The sequence below is a fragment of the Zootoca vivipara genome, chromosome 14 (assembly GCF_965207765.1).
Source record: "Zootoca vivipara chromosome 14, rZooViv2.hap1.1, whole genome shotgun sequence".
NCBI lineage: Eukaryota > Metazoa > Chordata > Lepidosauria > Squamata > Lacertidae > Zootoca > Zootoca vivipara.
The window spans coordinates 32,898,540-32,915,486 of record NC_142597.1 but is presented as its reverse complement, the minus strand read 5'-3'; the positions used below and the strand labels follow the sequence as shown (position 1 = coordinate 32,915,486).

At 46.2% G+C, this 16,947-nt stretch overlaps 1 protein-coding gene across 1 annotated transcript; it reads right to left on the bottom strand.

The window, feature by feature from the left end:
• Nucleotides 1–346: 346 nt before the first annotated feature.
• LOC118097250 (uroplakin-3b-like) lies at nucleotides 347–13,028 on the bottom strand. Its single transcript, XM_060268409.2, has 6 exons — nucleotides 12,600–13,028; nucleotides 7,347–7,496; nucleotides 6,158–6,380; nucleotides 2,197–2,273; nucleotides 1,818–1,947; nucleotides 347–1,079 (listed from the first exon to the last, which is right to left on the bottom strand). The coding sequence occupies exons 1-6, from the start codon at nucleotides 12,658–12,660 to the stop codon at nucleotides 932–934; spliced, it is 789 nt and encodes a 262-aa protein (XP_060124392.1). The 5' UTR covers nucleotides 12,661–13,028; the 3' UTR covers nucleotides 347–931.
• Between the last annotated feature and the right edge of the window lie 3,919 nt (nucleotides 13,029–16,947).

The window sequence follows — 16,947 nt, the reverse complement described above, 5'->3', positions numbered from 1 at the left end:
GCCATGGGTAGGCAAACTAGGGCCTGGGGGCCTGATCCGGCCCAATCGTCTTCTAAATCTGGCCCTCAGGTGGTCCGGGAATCAGCGTGTTTTTACATGAGTAGAATGTGTGCTTTTATTTAAAATGCATCTCTTGGTTATTTGTGGGGCATAGGACTTTGCTCACCCCCCAAAAGAAATATCCCCCCCCCAAGGTCCAAGGGACAGTGGACTGAAAAGTTTGCTGACCCCTGAGCTACGTGATGCTGAATGTTACCTGGTCATTCTGTTCTAGCCCATTTGTCCTGTTCCCATTTGTGTTTGTTTAAACCAAGAACCTTTACATTGACCACTAATGCACAATATGTTCCAGATATCACTGCAGATTTATTGTGCTGTTTTTTGTGATGTACAAATAACATGAGAAGACTTGAGGTCTCTTTATTCGTATCATTTATTATTCCCAGGACCCTTGTTTACCAACCCCCCCAAAAAAGTTATTTAAAGAAAAGAAAAGAAAAAACAGGAAACAATCACAGCCAGCTTAGTAATGCAACATTCGAAAAAGCAAACAGAGGACAGGCTTATCGCTGAGAGGAAGAATAAAAGCTAGAGAAGGTGGTCTAGGTGGTGGGATTAAGTGAGGGCTACTTTTGCGCAAGTGGGTGGCTGTCTGATCTGGATGGAATCAGACTGCAGACAGACATGGGAAGGCAGAGCCACATTTAAAGTATATCCGCAGTGCGCATTTCAAGCACACAACTTCCCCCAAAGAATTCTGGGAACTGTAGTCTTCCTTCCGCACAGCTACCCCGTCCCCAGCGAGCCTAGCAAACTACAGTTCCCAGGGTTCTTTGTGGGAAGTCGTGCGCTTGAAATGTGTGTTTTAGACGTACGGTGTGTGCTGATCTGCCTAGAGACCCAAACCGGGTGTGTGTGTGTGTGTGTCCCTCTAGGAAGCAGTGTCCATGGCAGGGGGAGGGGGAGGGGCAGGAGGGGCAGGAGGGATGTGGTGCGTATCGTAGCGGCTGGCTTGGAAGGGGTCTTGGCGCGGGGGCTCCTCCTGGTTTTCCGGTGGGCCTGGGCGGCAAAGCTTGAAGCTGCAGAGAGAGAGAGAGAGAGAGGGAGCGCACAGAGCATGAATGTCGGAGGAGAGCTGGGAACGAGTGATGGGGGGCAGCATCAGAAACTGCCTTCTTCTACCGAGTCAGACCACTGCTCCATTTAGCTCAGTACTGTCTACACGGACTGGCAGTGGCTCCCAGGTAATTCAGGCAGGGAGTCTCTCCAAGCCCAAACTGGAGGTGATGGGGCTCGATCCTGAGATCATCTGCCTGCGAAACAGATACTCTCCCATGGTGCTTTGGCCTTAGCCTTGCAACTCAGCGGTGCTTACATCTGACAGCATGCATTTGATCATTTATATATATATATATTGAAATATCCCACTTAATATAAGCACAGATCTTCCAGCGGTTGACGTACGAAGCAATGCAAGTGCAACTTGGTTCTGCTTGTAAGAAAACGCTGAGCTGTAGAAAAATGCGACACAGCTGCTGTTTGAACTGCTAGCATGAATCAGGAACCCCATCAAAGGAAAGGGAAAACGTACCTAGCCTGTGGGCTGAATGGTTTCCCGCATCCTCTGACTCCCTCTGTGCTAACGAACCTGAAAGTTCCGTTATGAGAGGAGCAGGGAGGGCCTGTCGATCCCTTAGGCGTTTTAGCAGAAGGCCTTGCTGGAGTAAAACCCAGGACCTATCCTCTCTGCCACAATTCCCCTCCACTACCCCACTAAGCCTGCCAGCTTCTCCCAAATCTAGGCAGCAAAGTCTTACCATTCATAGCTGACGGTGCTAAGGAAGCCGATGGTGACAACCCCGCAAAGGGCGGAGAGAATGACGGTGATGACGATCATGTCCCCACTGCGACGTCCAGGCCAGGTATCCACTGTGTTCCACCTTTCAGCTGGAAGGGATAACAAAAGGAGGCAATTTTCTTATCGGTCCCTCAGCTGCCTGAAATTCTGGAGAGCAGCTGCCAGTCAGTGTAAGCTAGATGGTCTGACTCAGGTGCCTTTGTGAGGACTCTGCCAGTTACCCTGCTCGCTTGGCGAGCTTCTGAAGACAGGGCGCCATGTTGCCCTTTGCCTCAGGTGGCAAACCACATTGAGCCAGCCCAGATCTTCTCCGCGAGCCTCTTCGTTTTATAACATACCTTTTTTCAACGTAATTGGAGCAGACCACCTTGTTTCAGCTTTGGGTCCTTTGGAATCCATGATGAGAAATTTCACTCTGAGGAGGAGTTTAAAAAGAGACAGAGGTGGGTGGGTGGAAATATCAGGGATGTCTTACTAAACTCTATCGGAACAAATCACTGGTTGAATCTAGATCTAGCGTGTGCAACTGGCCTTGCTTTCTGTCTGTCTCTTGTTTTCCCAGCCTTAAATTTGGCTTTTCACATTTCCACATCACCTTGCCTTAGGAAAATTCACTTGCATTTTTCCTCATAAACACACCTTCGTATGCAGTCTTGCTTAATATACACATTCCTTGCAAGATGTATCCCCCCTGCTATTTATATTTCCCCTAATATAAAGCATTGGCGTATGTTATTTTTTGCTAATATACGCATTCTTCTGCACGCTTTACTCCAGTACAGTATATGCATTTGTGTACGCATAACTTAACTAGAGAAGTGCGAATTTCAAAGGCTGGCTGGGGATTTTTTTTCGTTTGCATGTTCTTTTGGAAATAATTATGTGGGTTCACCTTTCAATGTAAACTGAACTGAATCTAATGGAACCACCTTTGCCATCGAGGCCTGGTGACGACCCCAAGATCTGCAATGATTTTGCAAAGTTCTTTGCAGATAAAGTCGCTCAGATTTGGAAAGAGGTAGACCATGGGAGCAGGGTCAGGGCAGAAGAGTGCTAGGGTCCTGTCAGGTCATGTTGCATGGGATCAATTCTAATCTGTTACCTCCGAGGATGTGGACAGGCTGCTTGGACGAGTGAAACTAACCACCTGTCTCCTTGATCCTTGCCCATCCTGGCTTATAAAAGCGAGCCAGGAGGGGCTGAGCGATGGGCTCCAGGGGTGGTGAATGCTTCCCTCAGTGAGGGAGCCTTCCCAGACCCGCTGAAAGAGGCAGTTATTAAACTGCTTCTTTTAATAAAAAAAAACATATTTGGACCCGGCCAATATGGCAAACTATTGCCCAGTCTCAAATCTTCCATTCTTGGGAAGGCGATTGAGCGGTTGGTTGCTGAACAACTCCAAGCGAGGATGCGGACCATTTGGATCCCTTCCAATTGGGATTCAGGCCTCATCATGGGACTGAAACTGCCTTGGTCGCACTGGTCGATGATCTCCGGCGGGCTAGGGACAAAGGTGAGAGCTGTTTCCCAGTTCTGCTGGATCTCTCAGCGGCCTTTGACACCATAGATAGACCATGACATCCTTCTGGATTGTCTAGAGGGGCTGAGAGCTTGGGCACTGTTATACAGCGTTTCCGCTCCTTCCTCCTGGACTGTGTCCAGAAAGTGGTGTTGGGGGGGGATGAATGTTTGGACCCCTGGGCCCTCACTTGTGGGGTGCCTCAGGGTTCTGTCCTCTCCCCCATGCTTTTTAACATCTACATGCAGCCACTGGGAGAGATCATCAGGGGGTTTGGGCTGGGTGTCCATCAGTATGCGGATGATACCCAGCTCTACCTCTCTTTCAAATCAGAACCAGTGAAGGTGGTGAAGGTCCTGTGTGAGTGCATGGAGGCGGTTGGAGGATGGATGGCGGCTAACAGATTGAGGTTGAATCCTGACAAGACAGTAGTACGGTTTGTGGGGGACAGGAGGCGGGCAGGTGTGAAGGACTCCCTGGTCCTGAATGGGGTAACTGTGCCCCTGAAGGACCAGGTGCGCAGCCTGAGAGTCATTCTGGAATCACAGCTGTCCATGGAGGCACAGGTCAATTCTGTGTCCAGGGCAGCTGTCTATCAGCTCCATCTGGTACGCAGGCTGAGACCCTACCTGCCTGCGGACTGTCTCGCCAGAGTGGTGCATGCTCTAGTTATCTCCCGCTTGGACTACTGCAATGCGCTTTACGTGGGGCTACCTTTGAAGGTGACCCGGAAACTGCAACTAATCCAGAATGCGGCAGCTAGACTGGTGACTGGGAGCAGCCGCCGAGACCATATAACACCGGTCCTGAAAGACCTTCATTGGCTCCCAGTATGTTTCTGAGCACAATTCAGGGTGTTGGTGCTGACCTTTAAAGCCCTAAACGGCCTCGGTCCTGTATACCTGAAGGAGCGTCTCCACCCCCATTGTTCATCCCAATCAGGAAGCTCCAACTTGCTCAATAAATGTCAATCTAAACTTTCTCTGCAAGGGAGACTCTCACCTGATCGCAGGGCGCAGACCTTTTCTGTATCTTCCAGGCCTGTGTTTAAAATAGAGCCCTGACTGCACCCATAATAAGCTCCGTCGCCTGAGGCCTCGTTCCAGTTTCCTCAGAAATGTCAACTCACGTGGAGTGCAATGTGGAATTTCTGGCTGAACAGATCTGCCCTGCCACGGATGTTTCAGTAGAGGGATGGTCCCAGGGCTGTCAGAAACTCAAAGTGCCTCAGGCTTCAAACAAGCCAGGACTGATGACACAGTTGCTTCATTTCTAAGATGGGTGTGTGGCATTTTCGGACATCTTTGGAAGCCATGTTTTAATTTTATTATAGTTTAATTACTTTTTAATGATTGTCTTTGAGCTTTCTATATTTTATCTGTGTTGCTTTAATTTGCGTAAGCTGCCTTGAGCCCTGGTTTGACGGAAAGGCGAGATAATAATAATAATAATAATAATAATAATAATAATAATAATAATAATAATAAATATGTGGGGGGGAGGGCAACCTTCTCAGTTTAAAGGCTCTTGCACAAACCACTCTCTCATTCCAGTTGCAAAACAGCTATCACCTTTTACAGCGGTACCTGAGGTTAAGAACTTAATTCGTTGTGGAGGTCCGTTCTTAACCTGAGGTCCCTTTTTAGCTAATGGGGCCTCCTGCTGCCGCCACCGCACGATTTCTGTTCTCGTCCTGAAGCAAACTTCTTAACCTGAGGTACTATTTCTGGGTTAGCGGAGTCTGTAACCTGAAGCGTCTGTAACCTGAAGCATCTGTAACCCGAGGTACCACTGTAATGTTAAGAGTCTGAGGTGTTAGGTTGTATGCCGAGACCCTTCCAATCCCTGGATCCAGCAAAAGTTAGAATTTAATCAGGCTTCTAATTATTGGAAGAGCCAGGCTAGCCTTCTGGTGAAGCGATAGCCTGGGTGGTGAGCCATTAAGGGGAACAAAGGAAAGGGGCTCTGTGGGAGATGGCCAGTGGGTGAAGCCCCTTCCTCAACTCCAGGTAGTTAGAAAGCCAGAGTGAGAATTGAGAGCAGAAAGATGCAGTGATGTGAGCTAGAGGCAAAGCAGCAAGCTGGTGAAAGAGAGGGAGAGGGAGAGGGAGAGAGAGCATAGCTGCCAAGTCTCCCGTATTCCCCAGGAAACCCCCGTTTTTCCAGCTGTCCCCAGCCGAAAAAACGGATTTTTTTGTTTCCCCCGGTTTATTCTGGCGCGGTGGCCATTTTGGAACTGGGCGGAGCATGCTCAGAAACGACTTTTGATGCTGCTTTGCCCAGTTCCAAAATGGCTGCAGCACGACTTCTGGTGCGGCGGCCATTTTGGAACAGGGCAGAGCAGCATCAAAAGTCGCTTCTGAGCATGCTCTGCCCAGTTCCAAAATGGCAGCAGCGCTACTTCCGCTCTGCTACTTCCGGTCCAGTCCCTTATTTCTCAGGCCGGAACTTGGCAGGTATGGAGAGAGAGCAATGTTTGGTTTCTGACTGAATCCAGGGCTGCGTCCATATGGGAAGCAAGGCCCTATTGGAGTGTTGATGCTGTGAGCCCCTCCATTGTAGGCTCAGGTTGTATATATATGTCAATAAACCATTATATCCTAAATACACCACGGTCTCCGCGGTGCCTCATTTCCGAAAGGGAACACGAACCCTGGGGAAGCTCCTGGAACCTCGCATCACAGCAATAATGGTTGAATTGGCTAAGGGTCTCTCTGTCTGAGTTTCCCATGCAAATTCGGCTCCTCTGCTCTGCATCAAGTCAGCTGATGAATTGTTACCTATAAGAGGCAGGAGAAGGCAGCGGCCCATTGCAGCTGGTCTGGGTGTCGTCGTTCTTGCAAGACGATTCGCCTCCTACCCGGAGGACGGTATTGGAATTGCCGCCTTTGCAGGGGTACTGGGAGATGGTGGACTTCATGGTCATGTAGCCTTGAGTGGTGAACAGAGCTTCGTATGGCGGGATCTGCTGAGGTGTTTTGGGGTTCTTGAAGCTGGCTGTGGCTGTTGGGTGGAGAAGGCATAGCGGAGGCAGGAATGAAACATTTTGCTGGGGAAGGAATATTTCTGTAAGGACCAAGACAGCCCCCTCTGCTTGTGGAATAGCTCCAGCCGCATATAACCAACATGCTTAACTCTAATTAATGCACAAAGGGGTTAATATCATAGAGTAAGCTGTCCTGCCAGGCTTAGCGAGGTCACACACCATCACCTTGGGAGGAAGGACTACCAAACTCTTCTTAAGCCTTTCCCCCATGTGAATCGACCAGTAAGGATGTTTGGGCTGGTTGCTCCAAACCCAGGCTGCATGTTTTTAGCAAGCCATCTTTGTGTTTCTATCGGGACCAGATTTAGGTTTGATGAGGCCCTAAGCTACTGAAGGTAATGGGGCCCTTTATATGTCCAGCTGTCCTTTGTCAGCAACAAATTGCTGCTGTTTTTTTGTGTTGAATATATGCTATATGGTAAATTATGGACCTAAAGCCATTTGCACATAACAAAATATGTATTTTATCAAAGTAATTGTTGAACTGAAATACAATTAAGAAAAAGTATATTAATATTAATATTAAAATTTTGGGGGTCCCCACTCCCTAAGCTATAGCCTGTTTAGCTTATACATAAAATTTAGAAACATTTACCATTTTGTAACCTAAATTCAGCTGCTTGTCTTTTCTTGCTACTTCAAGTTGATTTATTTATTGCTGAAAGCTTGCAGCCCTGGTGTTAAGGCAGTTACATTAACTGCCAACATGCCATCTCTTCTCATCTACAAACCTGGCTTGCTAAAATAGCCGAGTGCTGCCGCAACTCAGACTGGGAGAGAGGTCAAAAAGTAAAAATGGGAAATAGAAAAGTAAAAGTTGCGGCTAGTTTTGAGTTGACAAGTGTTTAAATTGAGAACCACCCACCTCTAACCCCGTTGTCCAGATTTGGGTGGGCTCTACAAAAAGCTCACCCCAGACTCACCGTTTGTGTACGTAACCACCAGCCAGATACTGTCCGAGGCGTTGGCAAATCGGTCAAATTGGCAGCTGGGTAGATCCAGGGCGAAGGTGCTTTGTGTGATTTTCCCTTCCAGTTGCTGGCTGGAGACGTAGGGGGTGTAGGGGATCACCTCTGAAAATACACAGGGAGATTCAGTGGGTTCCTACTCCCAGATGCAGAAAACTGTGAGGTACGCAAACAGACGCCCCATCAGAAGGGCATCAGGAGACGCCTGTAGCTGCATTGGGGACCTGGCATCCAGTTCTCACGGCAGCCAGCCAGATGCTCCAAAGGGAAGTGAGTCAGTGTGGTCTAGTGGTTAGAGCACTGAGACTTAGGACCTGGGGAGACCAGGGTTCGAACCCTCACTCGGCCATGAGGAAGCTCACTGGGTGGCCTTGGGCCAGTCACTGTCTCTCGGCCTAACCTACCTTCCAGGGTTGATGTGAGGATAAAACAGAGAGGGGGAGAACCATGGGTTTATCTATTGATTACATTTACAGGTGAAACTCGGAAAATTAGAATGTCGTCGGAAAGTGCATTTATTTCAGTAATGCAACTTAAAAGGTGAAACCAATATACAGTGGCACCTCTACTTACGAATAACTCTACTTACGAATGTTTCTACTTACGAATGGAGCTCCGTCCACCATCTTGGATGTGGTTTAGATAGGATTTTTTCTACTTATGAATTTTTAGATAGGGTTGCTTCTACTTACGAATTTTTTATCCCAATGCATTCCTATGGGATTCGACTTTTTTCAACTTACAAATGTGCGTTCGGAACGCATTAAATTCGTAAGTAGAGGTACCACTGTATGAGATAGATGCATGACATGCAAAGCAAGATATGTCAAGCCTTTATTTGTTGTAACTGTAATTATTTGTCGTTGGGCGGGTCAATTATAAATGGAATGTAATTAATGAAATGTAATAGCGGTGTTTATTTTTGTATTATTTTAACTATTTGTTTTATTACTGTGGAATTTCCAAAAGAAAGCATTTGTAAAAATTAAAAATAATAAGTTGCATTACTGAAATAAATGCACTTTTCGATGATATTCTAATTTTCCAAGTTTCACCTGTATACAGCACCTCCTCCTCCAAGGAGCTCAAGATGATGTGTATGGCTACCTTACATTTAATCCTCACAGAAACCCTGTGAAGTAGATTAGGCTGAGGAATGTTGATTGGCAGTGCTCCCCCCCCCTAAAAAAATGTTTAAGGTTACTCAAGAAAGCCACCATTTTATGGGTCAAATCGGGGAAAATAAATACAGTAAAAATGGAAAAAAGTACAAAGATTCAGACAAGGATGGCAGTACTAACAGCTATTTAGAATCCCAGGACTTTGGAGCATGGGGAGTCTGATTTTTTTTTTTTAGGATTTGGCATAATATTTGGCTTAATTGATATGTATATGTATAATTGGATATAATTGAAATAATTGAATTGTTTTCTTTAATTGGAAAATTTAATAAAAAGTATTTTTTTAAAAAAAAATGTACAAAGATTCACAAAATGTTTAGGGGTATGCGCATCCCTGCATACCCCCAGGGGAAAAAAAAATCACTGGTGACTGGCCCAAGTTCACCCAGTGAGCTTCCTCATTGCTGAGTGGGGATTCGAACCCTGGTCTCCCAGGGGCTGACCGAACACTCCCCCACACTGTTACACCACACGGGTTTTCCTTGCTGCCTTAAGCTCCTTGCAGGAAAGGTGGCGTGGGAGGCAGATGGAATAAATAAATAAGTACAGTGGTACCTCGGGTTACGTACTCAATTCGTTCCGGGGTTGCCGTTCACACCCCGGCTTTGCGGAGTACGCAACCCGAAAGTACGTAACCCAAAACATACGTAACCTGAGGTATGACTGTAAATAATTAAATAATCCCCTGTAAGGGGGAGGGATTACAGAGAACCCCCCCCATCAGAAGCAGCCCGTCTCCGAGCAGTCAGGAAAGCAAGGAGCCTGAAGGGATGAGTCAGGAGACGGAGAAGGAGTGCCAGAGCTCTGGCAGCACTGGAGAGCCCCTGCTCCACAGGCAGGAAGAGAGAGAGAGACGGGAAGGGTGGACAGGAACAGGGCAGACCGTAGACCCTCCCCCCCCCCCGACACCGGTATTGAGAAGGAGGAGAAAAGGGAGGAGATTCACTGTCCCAAGGCTTTTATGTTGGTCAAAATCGCGAAAAGGGGCAGTGCCGGATTCTGATTCGGAATGAGGAGACATGAAACCAACAGCTCGCTACACTGTAAATAATGTGCACTAATAAAGACTTTTGAAAGACAAGCATGTGGAAGGTCGTTTCTCAGGAGGAATCATAACAACTCTGACATCCCCCCCCATCAGGACCAGGGGCATACTGCCTTCGACGGTGGAGAGGTGACATTGTCATCACAACTAGTAGCCATTCTTAGCTTTATCCTCCACGACTGTGTCTAAGCCCACCTTTAAAGTTTAAACAAACTACTAACTTCCCCCCAAGAATTATGGGAACTGTCGCTTCTTAAAGGTGATGATAGTTGTTAGGAGACACACACACACCCATTCCCCTCCCACAGCTACAATTCCCAGAGTTCCCTGCGAAGCGGGATTGTTAAACCACTCTGGGAATCATGGTCCTCTGAAGGAATTAAGGGTCTCCTGACAACTCTCAGCACTCTTAACAAACCACGGATCCCATAGTGTTTTGAACATATGGTGGGAATGGAGCCTCTATCCACTACTCCCTGCAATTTTTAGGGTGTATAAATTTACACAAGACAAGCTCCTCTTTTTTTCTGGACGGGACAACCAGGCACCCCCCCAAAAAGTCCTTCTGTACCCCGCAAATGGCCATGCAATCTAGTGTTTCTCCAGCTAAGGGCAGCAGGTCTGCTCCCAGGCTCAACAGCTCTGGATACGTCTCAGCTGAAAGAGACCCAGGCATAGGTGCCAACTGTACCCCTCAGAATGGGAGCCCCCCCATGGTACAATCTTTCCTCTCTCCAGTGATCTTAGAAGATGGAATTTCAAGAAAAGCTGGACCACATTCACACCATACGATACTGCTTTAAACAGTCATGGCTTCCCCCAAAGAATCCTGGGAGCTGTAGTTTGTTAAGGGCGCTGAGAGTTGTTAGCAGGCGAATACATGGAAAATGATGTATAGATGGTATTTGACGCCAGCTAAATTAGCAAAAAAAGGGCCGCTCATACCAATGACAAACTTAGTTGGTCTCTAAGGTGCTACTGGAAGGAATTTTTTTATATTTTGTTTCGACTACGTCAGACAAACACGGCTACCTACCTGTAACTTTAAAGATACTGTATGTAAAATCACACAGTGTTTTGTTGAAAACAAAAATGCCAATAAAAATTGTAATTTAAAAAATAGTTGTTTGGAAGCCCCTGTCGCCCCCACCACCACCACTACAGCCGCCGCCAAAGACCTAACATTCCTAGAGTTCCGTCTTACCTGTTAAGCCACTCTGGGAATTGTAGCTCTGCCAGGGGAAAGAGGTGGGGTGTTCGTTAAACAGCCAGCAGTGTGGTGTATTGGGGAGAGTCTCAGACTAGGATCTGGGAGACCAGGGTTCAAATCGCCGCCGCCCCCCCCCCAGATAGCCATGAAGCTCACTGAGCGACTGGGGGGGAAGGGGGCAGTCACTGCCTCTCAGCCCAACCTACCTCACAGGGTTGTTGTGGGGATTAACTGGGGAGAGGGAGACCCACTGTTGTAGGACGTACGCCACCCTTGAGCTCCTTGGAGAGGTAAGGTGGGATAGAGACAAAATAAACAGATAACAAACTCTCAAAATCCTTCACAAACTACAGCTCCCAGAATTCTCTGGGGGAAAGCCATTACTATATAAAATGGTATGACGGTGCTTTAAATGTATGGTCTGGTTCCATTCCCAAGTCATCCTGGTTAACTGGGCAAAGGGTAGGTGGTTTGCTGCCTGAGGCAAAGCAGTAAACAGCGATCCTGCCCTCCTCAACAGAAATGGGCAAATCTATCAAGTTCTACTTCTCGTTTTTCTATTCTTCAAGTCTCCACATTTCCACATCAGATTTAAAAAGAAAACAACTTGCCATGAAAATTTGGTAGCATTGAAATTTGAATTTCTCCAAATCGACATGTTTTCATGCAATTTGGCCTTCCTTCCTTTTTGTTTTTACAAAGTAATATCCGGAATAGAATGCATGTTTTAAATATTTTTCCTTCATGGATATAGTATGCAGATTTTATGCAGATTTTTACCACAGTACTTGCATTTTCGTACCATTTATTCAGTTGGAGAGCGACACTACAAAATTTGGAGAAGTGTGAATTCTGAAGGATGGATGCGTTCTGGTTCAAGCATTGTTTCAGGAAGAGCAAATTTATCTTTGAAGAGGAACTGAATCAAATTTATTCCTTCCATTCCGCCTACCCTGGTCATCATCACTCAAAGCGCATCAAACTACCGACATTCAGCTTCGTTCAATGTCTACAAATTCTAGTGTTACGAGGGAGAAAAACTTTCTTCTGTCCACTTTCTCTGCCTAATTTTATAAACTTCTATCATGCTGCCTCTTACTCAGCTTTTCCTCTAAACTAAAAAACCCCCAAGCCCTGCAACCTTTCCTTACAGGAGAATTGCTCCAAACACATGCCACATTTTAAAACACATTCTTTCCCCCAAAGAATCATGGGAAGTGTAGTTTCCCCCTCACAGAGCTACAACCCCCAGCACTTTGCAAATCTACAGTTACATACCCTCCAACATTTCTCCAATTAAAATAGGGATGCCTCATTCCATAATAAAAAATAAAATAATATTATTATTATTATTTATAGCCCACCCATCTGAATGGGTTGCCCGAGCCACACTGGGCAGCTACCAACATATATAAAAATGCAATAAAACGTTAAAACATAAATAAATAAATCTTCCCTATTCAGGGCTGCCTTCAGATCTCTTCTAAGGGATGTATCTCCTTGGCTGAGGGGGGGGGGGCACATAACTCCATACCCTCCAACATTTCTCTGATGAAAATAAGGACATCCTAAGGAAAAGCGGGACATTCTGGGATCAAATCATAAAATGGAACGGCTTCTGTAAATCCAGGACTGTCCCTGGAAAATAGGGACACTTGGAGGGTCTGCTGTTCCCAGGATTCTTTGAAGGAACTACCCCAAAATCTTGGGGATGAGTCAGAATATATATAAAATTATCTTTAAAATGCACAGTGTTACCAAACAATAGTCACCTATGCCAGCGACGGTCCCTCCAGCTGCTAGCAGTAGAAGAAGCAGAAGGAAGGAGGCCATCTTCACACAGCCCAGATCTTCTCCAGATGTTTCTCCTCACTAAAATAGGAGATGGTCAGGGCCACAGAAACCACTTCTCTTGCTGTCCTGGGTGCAAGTGAAGAGAGGACCACTGAGGCGAAAGGTCTTCCTCCTCCTCCTCCTCCTCCTCCTCCTCAACTGGCTGGCTTTTTCTTTTCCTTTTTTTTTGCTTTGCCTTCAGGGGCTGCCCTAAGCCCTTCCCCACTTTCCACATTCCTCCCGGCCTGTGTAAGAAGGATCTTGACCCTGATAGCGAGCAGGTTTGTCTTGTTTTTAATCTGCCCCACCGAAAAACACACACACAACAGCCACCAAGAGGAACGTGGGTAGAGCTTGCCAGATGAGACCAGCAGCCCCTCTGGTCCAGCTGTGATAAATCAAGATGCTTCATAACCAAATCTGCCTTTGTGTCGAGAATAGGAGTTTTCTTGGACTGAGTTCCTCAACCTATTGTCGTTCCTGAAGTTTATTTTATAATTAACATGCAGCAAGGTCCCCTGTAGACTCCCATCCAGGTATTAGCCAGTCCTGGCTGCATTTTGCTCGGCAAGGCAGTTTTTCATTCATTAATAGTGCCCAGTGCTATTTTTTTTATATAGAAAAAGAGAACTCACCATGAACGCGTCCTTTTTTCTCTTGCAGACACTCCAACTGTCCCTGTTTTCCAAGGACAGTCCCAGATTTACAGAAGCCATCTCAGTTTCTGATTTGATCCCAGAATGTCCCACTTTTCCTTAAGACTATTTTCATTGGAGAAATGTTGGAGGGTATAAAGAATGGCAATGGCACCCACCTGAGAGGTGCCAGAACTGAGTTCCGGTGAGTTCCCCCTGAAAAAAACCCCTTATAGTGTCCTCGAGGTGCAAAACATTTCACAAAGGTAAAGAGAAGAGGCCTTTGCCTTGAAGAGCTTACAACCTGACACTCCACACAGAGGAAACACAGGCAAGAGATGGAAGTGGAAAATGGAAGTAAACAAGGAAGACCATGACATGGTTTCAGATACATGTATATACTTAGTGGCAGAGCACCTGCTTTGCTGCCAGTCAGTGTTGTTGTTTAGTCGTTTAGTTGTGTCCGACTCTTCGTGACCCCATGGACCATAGCACGCCAGGCACTCCTGTCTTGCACTGCCTCCCGCAGTTTGGTCAAACTCATGTTCGTAGCATCGAGAACACTGTCCAACCATCTTGTCCTCTGTCGTCCCCTTCTCCTAGTGCCCTCAATCTTTCCCAACATCAGGGTCTTTTCCAAGGATTCTTCTCTTCTCATGAGGTGGCTAAAGTATTGGAGCCTCAGCTTCAGGATCTGTCCTTCCAGTGAGCACTCAGGGCTGATTTCCTTAAGAATGGATAGGTTTGATCTTCTTGCAGTCCATGGGACTCTCAAGAGTCTCCTCCAGCACCAGAATTCAAAAGCATCAATTCTTCGGCGATCAGCCTTCTTTATGGTCCAGCTCTCACTTCCATACATCACTACTGGGAAAACCATAGCTTTAACTATACGGACCTTTGTTGGCAAGGTAATGTCTCTGCTTTTTAAGATGCTGTCTAGGTTTGTCATTGCTTTTCTCCCAAGAAGCAGGCGTCTTTTAATTTCGTGACTGCTGTCACCATCTGCAGTGATCAAGGAGCCCAAGAAAGTAAAATCTCTCACTGCCTCCATTTCTTCCCCTTCTATTTGCCAGGAGGTGATGGGACCAGTGGCCATGATCTTGGTTTTTTTGATGTTGAGCTTCAGACCACATTTTGCGCTCTCCTCTTTCACCCTTATTAAAAGGTTCTTTAATTCCTCCTCGCTTTCTGCCATCAAGGTTGTGTCATCTGCATATCTGAGGTTGTTGATATTTCTTCCGGCAATCTTAATTCCGTCTTGGGATTCATCTAGTCCAGCCTTTCGCATGATGAATTCTGCATATAAGTTAAGTTAGTGTAGACAACATTGATTAGGATTAGGATTATATGATTATTATTAACTGAGCTACAGTAGATGGGCGAGAGGTCTGAGCTTTCTATGCCCCTAAGGTAGCTATTATTCTGGGTCTTCAGACCGTGCTGCGAGATCTTTGGAGTTACAGAATCATAGAATTGCAGAGTTGGAGGGGATACCAAGGGTCATCTAGTCCAACCCCCTGCAATGCAGGAATCACTTGACAGGTTCCTGTTCGGAGCTCCTGATGTTTTAGTCTGATTTAAACTGGAATACAGCATTTAATGGGGGGAAAAACACTCCAAATGGTTAGAAATGGCAGGAGATGGTGGTGAAAGGAAAATAGGAACTGGTCATTTCAGGATTGAACAATGTTGTAATCACCCAGGTATGTGTCAAGTAAGCTCAAGGATGAGGAGGGATCTCTTGAGGTGGCCCTGGAAGATCATGAAACAAAGCAGGTCACCTTAATTCAATGCAGATTTGAAGTTAATAGAAGTGCAGATTAAACCTGGGGTTGTCTGGGGGGGGGAACGCTGGGGGGCCTAATTTTTGTAGCATTCCAAAATTCTGATATGGTCCGCAGCATGTGTGAACTGCTTTTCAATTTAAACAATTATTTTTTGCCATCTAAACTTCCCTATACAGTCATACCTCAGGTTAAGTACGCTTCAGGTTGAGTACTTTCAATTTAAGTACTCCGCGGACCCGTCTGGAACAGATTAATCCACTTTCCATTACTTTCAATGGGAAAGTTCAATGGTCTCATTAGACAGTAAAATTCGTATTAAATTGCTGTTGTAGTGGGTGTTTTTCATCGTCTGGAACGGATTAATCCACTTTCCATTAATTTCAATGGGAAAGTTCGCTTCAGGTTAAGTATGCTTCAGGTTAAGTACGTACATCTGGAACCAATTAAGTACTTAACCTGAGGTACCACTGTAAATGGTCCATAAATGCTTTTAAGTTAAGAAATAAGCCATATTTCAGGCGAATGTTTGTGAGTCCATCAACCAGGCCAGCGGAACACAGGAAAAGAACAGCGGGGCAGGTGGGAGACCGGAAAGGCAGAAACACTTGAAAAATGCCGACAGACCTGTCTGGATTGGGGAGTGGGTACACATATGTGTAAAAGTCCCAGCCATGCTACCTGCCACACAGGTTACGGACAAGGCTAGGGGGTAATGCAGCCAAACCAGTTCCACGAGGCTGGGTTGTACTGGGCAGTCCATTAATGTGGGTAGGCAGGTCTGAGCCGCCCCAAAGCTCAGGTGTTCCCAAAGAGACTTGAGATTAAATGATGAGTAAACTCCCGAGAGCACAGGGCACTCGTTCGAAGAGGAGGGTGCCTGCTGTCTCTCTGGATGATGCACTGCCTTGGCATTTCCTCCTTGCAGCCAAGCGTCTGAGGGGATGGGGCAGAACAATGATGTCTCTGTGCCTTGGAAGCAAAGATGCACTGGGACTACTTCTACTCAGAGGAGGTAGCTCGCTCTGTCTCTGCATGCAAGTGTTCTGCCCTTCCAATGAGCTCCTTTTTGGTAGGGTGGCCACTTACTGAACCACAAAAAAAAAAGACAAAATCCAGATTTCCAAGGCTCGCAGTCTACAACACTATAGGATGCCTGTTCTTGAACCTTTTCCTCTCTTTAAATTGGGGTTTTCACCCCTTGCCAGATTGAGAAGGATGACCTCACTAAGTGGCTGTGTTTGAATACAGTAATGGTTATTATGTGTGGAATTCTGCAGCTGGAAGAATGCATTTTTATTTTACTTCATTACTGTTAAGTGCAAGAGACTAGTCATCATGACTCCTAAGGTAGGCTTCGTAAAGGAGGTGGGGCAGGGGAGTAGTTTAAACAGGACACTAGAATCCAGTTTTTCTCCATGTAGAATTTCCAACACTCACCGTAAAATGTGAGGAAGAAATGACCAGTTTCCAAGTTCTGTGCAAAAGTATTTATTGTTTAGTTTATCATGCTCTCCGTTCCCAGCAGCTGAGCATTTACGGTCTAGATTCAAAACTCTCAAGCTCACGAGCCAAATAAGTAAGAAGCCTGCAAAGCTCAGCTTTAGGACATTCATACAGATCAGCAAAGACAACACAGGGGTAAGTCGGCTGTGCTTGAAGGATGGGCCCGTTTTGATGTCAAAACCAAGTTCCTAGTCCACAGGCCAGAGAAATTCAAAAAGTGTCTGAATCCTCAAAAGCTGGAGAACCTGGAAAGGTCTGCCAGTAGCTGGGAAAGAGGGGTGGGGGAAAGCCTGGATTGCCGAGCCCTGCCCACTGGGATATGAATCTCACATTGGACAGAGATTTGATCTTCCATCTCCAAT